This window comes from Gymnoscopelus microlampas (assembly GCF_963454915.1).
Source record: "Gymnoscopelus microlampas genome assembly, chromosome: 15".
In the NCBI taxonomy this organism is placed as follows: domain Eukaryota; kingdom Metazoa; phylum Chordata; class Actinopteri; order Myctophiformes; family Myctophidae; genus Gymnoscopelus; species Gymnoscopelus microlampas.
The window spans coordinates 7,744,657-7,756,224 of NC_139952.1; the positions used below are offsets into that span (position 1 = coordinate 7,744,657).

Here is an 11,568-nt window from a genome sequence, read left to right on the forward strand (position 1 = left end):
TTCTTTAGCTCCATGGCCACTGAACAAATTATTGGACCCAATCGTCACAAGACACACAATATGTACAAGATTTTCATACTAAAATGGCTTTTTTTAGAGACACAAATTAGGAGGAAATCAACTTTGTTATCGACCTTTCTCTATCCCAGCAACACACTCTTGCGAGATTTGGGAAGATATCTGAAGGGTCCATCTGCAGTCTGACGGACGAGACATAGAGGGCTCTGTCCCTTATATTATATTTTATCATTGTATAATTGTAATATAATTATAATCATATAATTAAAATGTAATTTTCTGAAACAGTTTTCTCTACCATGAGTCATTTAATGAACAACAACTTTAAAAATAGCTGAATCATTTTAATTAGTTTCTCTGACACAGTGGAAAATTTAGATTTGATTTAAAATATAACATCACACACAGGTCTGGTAAGAGATCTATCCTGCTTTCAGAGCTCCTTGAAGCATGGCAGTTTCCCAGCTTTGTGGATGTAGAGCAAAGGATGAACATGACATCATGGCTATTGTATATGTGATGTAAAAAGCAACTGGGCTGAGATTGATTAGTGAAGATAGAAGATAAATGATACAGCACACTGTAGTCAGTAACATTACTATCAAGCTGATCAGAATATGTCTAAAAGCTCTTCTCTTCATGTTGTTTCCCTCCCCACTGTCCCTCTGTCCTTCTCCTGGTCCAGGCTGTTTCAGAGCTCTGAGGACCGAAAAGCAGCAGAAAGACACCACAGAAATGCACACTATGGCAAAGCCCAGAAAGATGTATGACAACACTGTTTCTGACGAAAAATATAACGAGCTGAATGCAAAAACCATCAGCCAGACAACGCAGCAACAGCCCACCCTGTACCGAAGAGCTTTGTACCTGAGAAATAATACAGGGTGAACCACCGCTATGTACTGTAACGCTCCACACAGATACAACACTGGAACAATGGAACAGAGAACCAGCAAAAAAAAAACAGCAAAGGAATCAACCATTTGATAAATTAAGTTGCCTGTGAAGCGCCATGCAAAGTAAAAGACATGCAGAGGCCAGTGAAACGATGATCATAGATGCAGTCAGGTTGAGATAAAAGAACTCTGAGGCTATTGTCCCACCAACTCCACTGAGTATCAGCCACACAACGTAGCTGTTAGTGGGGAGACTCAGGATGAGGTAGATATAGTTGATAGCAGTTAGCCAAGAGCAAGACATATATGTTTTTTAGTGCAGTTGACTGAATATAACAATGTCACAACCAAACATTTTAAACAACTCTTCTCAATGTTGTTCTGAAACATGTGTTAATGCCCATGGTGCGGGTAACTTCCCCATCTGTGATGTAAAATAAATGCTGATGGGTACATACAGTATAGGTTTTGGAGCAACATCTGCTGCCTCCAGACAAGGTCTTTTTCAGGGACGTCCCTGCTTATTTCAGCAAGACAATGCCGAGCCACATTCTGCACTGTTACAATAGCATGATCTCGTCGTAAAAGAGTGCAGGTACTAGATTGTCCTGACTGCAGTCCAGACCCGTCCCCCATTCACAGCGTCCTGACTTTTTTGGAACTATATTTTCAGGCCGATATGCAGCCCTCTAATCCAGTCCTATATTGTGCTGATCAGAGCAATGGTTGCAGTGTTATGGCCTTTTGAACTGTTATACTACTGTAACACTGCAGTACCGCTTCATATGTGTGCAATGTAGTCTTTTTTGGTGTGACTGTTCTCATACTGTAGCAGCAGATAAATACATAAGAAGAATAGATACCTGTTTCAAAGTGTTGAAGTGATGTACGCCAGAGAAGTGTCTTCTTCAAACTGTGATCAGTGAATGTTGAGGCGTTCTTATCTCTGTGAAGGTCTGATGACATGTCTGACGTCTATATTCATGTCTGTGTACTGCACAGGATTATGATGCTATCTTTAATGGCAGTTGTTCGTTCTGTGGGAGGAAACTGATTACAAACAGATACAAGAAAGAAGTACTGTATAACTATGTCACACAAGCTGTCAATTTGATCATCAATTTTAAATTGATGATCAAATTGACAGCAAGTTTAAATTGACTAAAAGTAGCAATATAACTATCCAAAGTAATTACACAAAATAATGAATTAAATGTAACTAAAGTGTACACTAATGCATGCTTGAGAATGTCTCACAGAAAAAAACATTCAAGTGGATTGACTGGATTCTCATCATAACATTTTATTTATGTCTCACCCATGATGGTGCAAGTGACAGTAACAAGCTACTTCATACTGTTGGACTCGAGCTATGGTGAGACTAAAGACTATGAGTGTGTGTGACTGAGTGTGTGACTGTGTGTGCGTTTTAGGATTAAGGTTTAGGATTAAGGTTAGGTTTAGACTTACACACACACACACACACACACACACACACACACACAGGTGCACGCCCGCATGCACGCACACACAAATCATTTTTACACAGAGAGATAAACAGGGCGATAACACACCCAAGGCCCAAAGGGAGCTCTAAGGTTGAGAGCTAAGGCAGTAGGCCGACTGTACAAGTGAAGAAAAGCAGTTATTACCGTATATAATATGTCATGGTAAATGAATGCAAAAAAACACATAGGCCTAATGATGCTAATCAACAGTACACAGTCCAATAAGTACTGTACTCTAAAATATGTGACCACCACAAGGTTTATCAACATGCATGCAACTACAGGCAACAGTCTCAGACAAGAGTCCATAAAGAGGACAGACAAATGATGACAAGAAATGTATAAAATGAAACAATGTAGCCAGCAGTGTAGCCAGACAACCAGTAACCAAAATACATACCTAGACCGATACACAAAACCACTGTTTCTCAACATCTGGTCTGTAGTACGGTCTAAAGGAAGCTCACCAGACATGGGTGTGTGTATGTGTGTGCACGTAGGTGTGCACGTGGGTGACTCTTTGAAAGTTAAGAAAGTCAGTGTGTGTGTACAGTGTATGTGTGTGCACGCAAGGTGATTCTTAGAAGTCAGACGCCTATAGGTGATTCTTAGAAGTCAGTGTGTCTGTATGTGTGTGCGTGTGTATGTGTGGCTTTTCCAACAGCCACCCACACACACAAAAAAGCTTACTTTGCACCTTGCACCGACATTATCAGCATGGCCATATATGGGCATACTGGGGGGTTAAATTTCCCCCAAGTCTTCTGTCTTATACTTGAGCATAATTCAGTAAATGCAATTATACTGCATATTATCAGCAATTATCCATGAGTATTATACATCAAATCATTAATAACATCAGGTCAAATAAATGAGAAAATCAAATGATTCACGTTTGCATTAAATCTATCAAATCTTGGGTACTCTCTGATCTCACTGATCAGTCATATATGCAGGCTGTAGGTCACGTACGCAGCGGGTGCAGCTCACATACAGGAAATGCAAAACCACAAGGCCTCTGCCTGCTGCAAACCTTCGAGTGCACCCCAGCAGTCATTTGAACCAGTCAATATCATATTCTTTCTTTAGGCAAATCAAGTGATAAAAAAATGTGAAGCCTATATCCTAAAGTGAGCTGTTCAACATAAATTACGTTCTAATACATTTCCATATGTTCAACACTATGCTTAAACCTAACCTCAACCTCACATATGCCTAACCGTAACCTCAAACTAATATAAGGTTTGTCAGGAAACATTTTGGAAGGGGGAAAAAAATATCATCTGAATGTAGTTGCATTCCAGTAATACGCATGCCAGACTTCAAAGTATTCCCGTTTTGGTGCATGGATTTCCCCTAGTGCCCACTCTTCCAAGCTGCCCAGTTTTCCCTACTTGCCCAGAATTCTTTGGTGCACATCCTTCCTGTTACCCTCAGGGAGCATACAAATGGAATCAAATGGAGCCTTATTGGTCCATGTCCTGACGGCTGCACACAGGCCTGGGTAGACAACCCAGCCTGGCAGAGATCTGCACTCCAAGGAGCGCACTTTTCTAAGAATATACAATAGGCATTATAAACATTAATCTTCTTTATTATTCTTTATTCTTTATTAGGATCCCCATTAGCTTCTACGAAGTGGTCGCTAGTCTTTCTGGGGTCCACACAAAAATATGAATACAATAAAAACAGACAATAGTTAAAATTGTGCAATATAAGTATAACTAAAACAAAAAAGGCAAAACAGACAAAATATATAATGAGCAAAATAGTGAAGTGAAGTCGCTCTGCATATAAAACAGAGATGACAATAAGTCAGTCACAAATACAGTGTTAAAAAAATACACAGATTTATTTTTATGAATACGGTACAAAAATAGTGAAAAACACAATTACATCTATAAAGGACTCATCAATTTATGTTAAAGTAACTTTTTAAAAGAAAATCTACAGCTGGTGTTTAACATATTCTCTTGGATATTTTTCGTCATCGTTTCAATCTTTGAGAATGTACTGAGAAAAAAGATCTGTTTACAATTGTGCTAAAATAGATACAAAGATAAACCTACACCTGTGCCTCAGAAAAGGAATTCTCTTTGCTATGACTGGTGGTCCCTGGGTTTGTGTAAGTTTTGGTCTGAGGCAGCTCTATCAGAGAAGGTTTTCTCCAACACTTTCAAAATAGAATTGCGAGCTACATCCTTGAAATCCTTACCCATGAACACGTACAACACTGGGTTCAGGCAGCTGTTGATAACTGCCAGGCTGGAAGCTACGGGTAACCCAACGTTGACCACATTCTTTATTATTTCTTTGTTTATCTTCTGTATGACATTCACAAAAATAATTTGTTCCATGATGTGAAAGGGGACCCAGCAAATGAAGAAAGTGGTGATAACAGCTGCTATGATTTTGAAGGGGCGACCTGAGTGGCTGGCCAGAGACCGATTCCTCCTGAGCCGGTAGATGATGACAGAATAGCAGGAGACGATGACGGTGAAAGGGACCACGAATCCCATGAGGAAGCGAGTGATGATCATGGCCCCACGTCGAAACTTCCACAACTGCCACACTGCAGGTGTGTAGTCATCAGTGAGTACAAAGTTGTCGAGGCACCCAATGATGTCCTTATCACGAAATGAGGGCCGTACGTCCTTAAAGATGAAGTAAGGGGAGCTGAAAACTAAGGCCAGGACCCAGACACCCAGACTCACACAAGATGCTTTTCTGACACTGCGGTGGTTCTGGGCCCACACTGGCCACACCACACATACACATCTGTCAACACTGATGATCATCAGAATGTAGACGCTGGCAAACATGTTCGTGAGGAGAGTGATAATGTTCAGTTTGCACATGAATTTGCCAAAAGGCCAGCCGGAGTCCAGAGCTCTTTCTGTGATGGTCAGGGGCAGGAACGCTGCAACGAGGAAGTCGGCCACAGCGAGGTTGAGATACCAAACGGTGTTGATGGTTTTCTTCATTTTGAAGCCCGTCACCCAGATGACAACACCGTTCCCCAACACGCCGAGTACAAAGACCAGGCTGAAAATGATGAGGGACACGATCTTGAGGGATTTGTAGAGTTCATCCTCATAGAAAGAGCCGTTTCCACCAGACACCGTGGTTTCATTGTGATGGACAGCAGTTGTGTTCATAATCTCCATTGTCCTGAAAAGTATAATAACAAAACAAAGGTGCATGCCTTGTTTCATCACACCATTTCTCAATTGTCTTAATTTCATCCTGCATATGGCTCAGTAAGACTCCATAAGAATTGTGTCACTGTCGGGCAGAAACCATCTCCATTTTTCAACTTTTTTATTTTATTTTACTCAGGGGATATTAAAAAAATCTTGGAATAAATTCCTTACCAAAAAAAATCTTCACCAATGTGTTTGTAAAGGTGTCTAGTAACACATCTCACAAAGACTGAAATGCAGTCCCCCTAGGAGAATTTTTGACAGCTCCTTAAAGTTGGGGTACCCACCATAACCTTGGTTTTAAAAAAATCCCCCCAAAAATCTAAATTTAATTCTGTTTTAAGTAGCATGTGAGGTGTCAAACTAGGGTGTTTTTATGATTCTGAATCCATTGCAAGCATTTGTTTTGCACCAAAACCACTCCTTGGGCTAAAAACGGCCCAATCTCAATGGGCTTTTTACACAAAAAGTATACCTGGAAAAGGATGGCTATGGCCGTTTTTAGCCCAAGGAGTGGTTTTGGTATTTCTTGAAAAGTTAATATTTTGGACATAGCTGGTTTCTGCACGACAGCAGAGATTTATAATGTCCTAAATACAATTGATGAATATCATGGGCATTTACAAGCCTTAATTATAGGGCAAGTGACATATTTATGTTAAAATAAGTGTTCTATATTCCCAGAGCAATCAATGGCTTAAACTGTCTACCGGTAGATACATAAAAAAAAGAAATAGATACCTGTTTCAATGTGTTGAAGTGATGTCAGCCAGAGAAGTGTCTTCTTCAAACTGTGGTCAGTGAATGCTGAAGAGCTATTATATCTATGAAGGTCTGATGAAATGTCTGACGTCAATATTTATGTACGTACTGCACACTATTATGACACTATCTCATATTGATAAACCATGCTGTACTGCACAGGATTATGACACTACTGGAAGTTTTTCATTTTGTGGGAGGAAACTGATTACAAACAGATAAAAGAGAGAAGTATAACTATGTTACACAAGCTGTCAATTTGATCATCAACGTCCTGTTTAAATGTGTTGTCCAGTAGGAAAAAAAGTGTCAATATAATTATCCAAGCGATTACACAAATGAATGAATTAAATGTAACTAAGGTGTGCAAAATAATGCATGCTTGAGAATGTCTCACATGAAAAGGAAAAAGACCAAAAAAAAACATGTGACAGCCATGATGGGGCAGGCGACAGAGACAAGCTACAGTTGGATTCCAGCCAAGGTTCTTATGGTGAGACTAAAGTATGAGATCCTCGCGGGCGTTCTGCAGGGTGATATCCTGGCCCCCTTCCTGTTTATTGGACCTATGGACCATGCCCTGAGACATGCACGTAATCAGTGGCAGGGAGGAAACACTGGGGTCGACGCTGGTAGAGGAAAACTAAGGGCTAGTACACACTGTAGGATATTTGCTCCGATTATGCTGTAGGGGACCTTTTTTGGCATTGGTCTGACGCAGCTTTGGTCGCTGTGTGTGAAAGGCTCGGGCCGCGATAATAGTGGTCGCGATGCCTTCCCAAGCATTTCTAGATATCTAGCAGGTTTGATATTTGGCTCTGTCGCCGACTGGACATCATACAGTATTCGTGGAGCTGTGATCACTCTGCGAGGAGATCCGTGCCGATGCCAATGAAAGCACAGTATAGGGAGGAGAGAGGGGGAGAGAGAAAGGGGGAGAGAGAAAGGGGGAGAGAGAGAGAGAAAGAGAGACTCAGCTCGCTGTACCCAGTAGGGGAAAGGATGTTCTCCTCTGATTGAATGTAGACATAATATTCATATCTTGAAGCACGGTGCAGGATTTTGTGGGGCCTTTTCCCGACCACCAATGGCCTATTTAATACTGCCCGTGCCCACAAGATGTTGGAACGTGCAGGATCCTGCTGCCGTTGCAGGGCTCAACTCTTGGCATTGTGCTGTGAAATATCCTGCAGTTTGTGATCTCTTGTCGGCGATCAATCGTATAGTGTGAAAACCACAACGATATACAGTATGACAGCCGATTTCAAGAGAGAGACTCCTGTAGTGTGAAATGCTTAACGGTCAGATGACTCCCCGATCACTTTAAAAGTCCTACAGTGTGTACCTGTCCTAAGCACATCCTATCACGTTGACCGACGACTATGCAGATGACATTGACCTGGTCTCGGACACAGTAGAGAAATGGAATAGAGCTACTGACAGTAGCCTACAAATTTAGTGCAGGATGATGCTAGACATGAGGGTGTGGAGGGCAGCGGTTCAGGAGTCCGTTGTTGGCTTGTTGCACCTATAAACTACAGTAGGGCATTAGCTTTTCTATGAGCAGGCTTGAACACCTTATTCCTGGCCACGCCCAGGAAGTAGGTAGAAAGTAGGGGGGGGTGGGGAGCATAGATATAGAAACCTAGATACCTCATTGGCCTCTACAGTTCGTTGGAGCGACCTGTATTGCGGCCGCCATTTTAGAGGAGGCACGCTGCCATTTAAAGTGACTACTGGCCAATCACAGCGTGTTGACCACTGACCAATCACAGCGCGCCTAACTGCCTAGTTGCTGCGCGGCTGTCTCTTAAAGGGTTAAGGGCTGGGTTACGAAAAGACCCGCCACCTGCCTCTGATTGGCCTACCGAACGCCCCCTTCTGTGACACACGCGGAAGCTTGCCTCTTCTAAAATGGTGCCCGAGATACAGATGCCTCACAGCCAGAGGAGGCGTCTCATAGACATATAAAGGTAGACGCCTCCTCCGGCTCTGAGGCGTCTGTATCTCGGGCGCGCACCAGCTTCCGCCCTCAGTCGCGTGCGTCACAGAAGGGGACGTTCGGTAGGCCAATCAGAGGCCTATACTGAACTCCCCTTCTGTGACGCATGCGACTGAGGGCGGAAGCAATACATACATACAGATGTGCCATTTCAAAACTTCAAATGTCCTGCCATCGGCAAGACAGTACATTTTCAGGGGATTCCCAGGGCAATAAGAGGGACAAAGAAGGGCATTTAAAATGCTGAATTATTTTGATGATCACTGCTTTTATGATGCAAATTTTACAGCCTCACAGCTAGAACGTCCTGGGTTCGATTCCTGCCCGGGGACGCTGTGGGCGCTGGGGGCGTGTTCTCTCCTCTGCGTCATCAGTGCCCATACCCTACAGTAGGTGGGGTTGGCGAAAGGGCCTTTCTGTGTGGAGTTTGCATGTTCTCCCCGTGTCCCCTAGGGTAGGTACCCTCACAAAAAAACATGCTGTAATCCTGGTCTCTATACTGCCTCCCCCTGGTCAACCGGGGTACCTGATGGAGGGGGAAAGAACTGGTTGGAATAACGTGTTCTTTCCATGCGCTACGTCCTACCGGGGAAACTCCCCCCTGTCAGGTGATAAGTGGCCTGCTCACTCCTCATGCATTGCAGGAGGCATGAGCTCAGTTCTGGCCTCTCCCCAGGTTGGCAGTGGCCAGTGGGAGAGTAGCGCTCAGGATTACATAGGCAATTGGCACTGGGAGAAAAAATCGGTTACAAAATAGTGGGATAAATAGAAAAAAAGGAAGTTGTAAAACTTAGCCTAGTCGCTTTTTTGAGGGCTTGTTTTCATAGACCTGGCCACTTGTTTCTCTTGCAAAATCTGGCAACACACTGATTACCTGCATTACACCTGTAGCCTACTAGGGAGGAAGAGGACAGATATTGATATGAAGCAGCAGAAAAGGGCAATGGCGCCACTCGGAAAAGGGCCAAGAATAAGGTGAATAGATGCTTACGTGCCATATTTTGAGCTAAAATGATATTTTTCTCCTACTTCAAAGAGTAAATACAAATGTCACATTCATGGAATGAAAACCTTAAAACACTGACATATCAACAGAATATTATACATTAAGAATGACAGGATTGAAGCACACAACTGAGTGGTTTTATAGACATTTCTGGACACATAACAGACGGCTCTCGAGTTATGAGCATAATATTGTGCCACAGGTACACTGACTTGCAGTCACCACCACTATATTCAGTGTGTGTTGGTACAGAGACCTGCATAGATGACGCAGAGAGACAGGATGTTGTTTGCAAGGCACAGTTATTTCTCATCACTGAACATGATGTACAGTACAGCCTCTAATGTGACCACATCCTCTGCTCTAATATATTCTCTCAACTTACAAAATGTATGAAATTTTGAATTAACCACTTAGTAAGCTCTATTTATATAGCTTACAGTGAAGCTTATAGTGAAAATAGCCGATCTACACGCTCACAACATGTTTCATATATACACACACACACACACACACACACACACACACACACACACACACACACACACACACACACACACACACACACACACACACACACACACACACACACACAGAGTCTGACGGACATTAGGATATAGATAAACCTGTTTATGCCTGATTAAATCATGTTTGTTTAGAAATCTGATGGAATTTGTTATCAATACACATGGTTAGTTTTTTTCAATTATTTTCTGGCAGAGTGCAAGTTTGTAAAACAAAGGAAACCAGAACAAAACATTGTATAAATATATGTAATTCATATATATATATACATTCTTTAAGATTATAGTTTCACCAAACTTTTTTTTTATTAGTGTGTTAATAAATGATCATTTGAAATGTTTTGGTAGGACATGATTTGTCCCAATTCTCAAGAATGGGTGATATATACTATTTTTAAAAACAATTACACATTATTTGATAGACAGTAGACTGATGTGCTTTAATAATAATATCTTAGGTTCTGATGTGCTTTAATAATAATATCTTAGGTTTTTGCGCTTTTCTAAGTAGTCTTGTCACTTTACAGGAGAGAGAGAGAGAGAGAGAGAGAGAGAGAGAGAGAGAGAGAGAGAGAGAAGAATCAACTTTATTGGGAAAAAATAAGTGATTAGTCTTGATAACAATCACAATCAGCTTTATTGTCACATCACAGGTTTACAGGTTCACCTTAAATATTCTATTTACGCTGCTTTTACTGTTCAATGAGACATGTTGTTAAAGCAATGGGATGTCAAAGAACCCATTTTGTGACGGGACATTGCGTCTATATCGGCGGTTCCTAGCCTTTTCGGGATCAGGGCCCACTTGAAAATCTAGAAAGTGTTCGTGGCCCACCCATCTGACCACTTCACACCACTTTCGGCTGCTGTGTTAAGTGGTCAGTTGGGTGGGCTGCGTGCATTTCCAGAGCATGTTCAGTTTATTGATCAATCAATTGATTCAGTTCTGGCTTGGATCAATGGAACTAGTATACTTTAAGCTCCCACTTATCTGTATGACAAAAAAATAGAAGATTTTAAAGAATATATACATATTTAAAATATTAATGTCATATTCTCATTAAAATCTTAATGTTTTGCCAATTATTTGGGGCCTCACTTGCAATATCCCCCGGGTTGAGAATCTTTGGTCTATATTATAACACAACCTTATAACACAACCTTGATCCATTGGTGCTGGGTAATTATAGACCAATCTCTAATCTGCCATTTCTGGGAAAGGTCTTAGAAAAAACTATCTTTCATCAACTGGATGTGTTCCTACAGAACAATAAGGTTCATAACAAATTCCAATCTGGCTTCAGGAAAGGTCATAGCACAGAAACAGCACTTGTAAAAGTAATTAATGATCTTAGGGTGTCCGCTGACAACAAAAATATATCTGTTCTCCTACTCCTTGACTTAACCGCTGCTTTTGACACGATTGATCACAAAATTCTACTACAACGCATGGAGTACTGGATTGGTTTGTCAGGCACAGCCTTGTCTTGGTTTTACTCTTGCCTAACAGGCAGAAGCTATTTTGTCAGCCTAGCTAATTTTGACTCAGACAAACATGACATCTGTTCTGGTATTCCACAGGGCTCAATTCTGGGTCCCTTATTGTTCTCCCTGTATATACTACCACTGGGAGAACTCATCGCCGATCA

General features: G+C 41.7%; 1 protein-coding gene across 1 annotated transcript; it reads right to left on the reverse strand.

The window, feature by feature from the left end:
• Positions 1–4,470: 4,470 nt before the first annotated feature.
• Positions 4,471–5,589, reverse strand: LOC311061622 (chemerin-like receptor 1; the record flags this gene model as incomplete). Its single annotated transcript, XM_084080315.1, has 1 exon — positions 4,471–5,589. One exon carries the CDS (start codon positions 5,587–5,589, stop codon positions 4,522–4,524), a length of 1,068 nt encoding a protein of 355 aa, XP_083936441.1. The 3' UTR covers positions 4,471–4,521.
• Between the last annotated feature and the right edge of the window lie 5,979 nt (positions 5,590–11,568).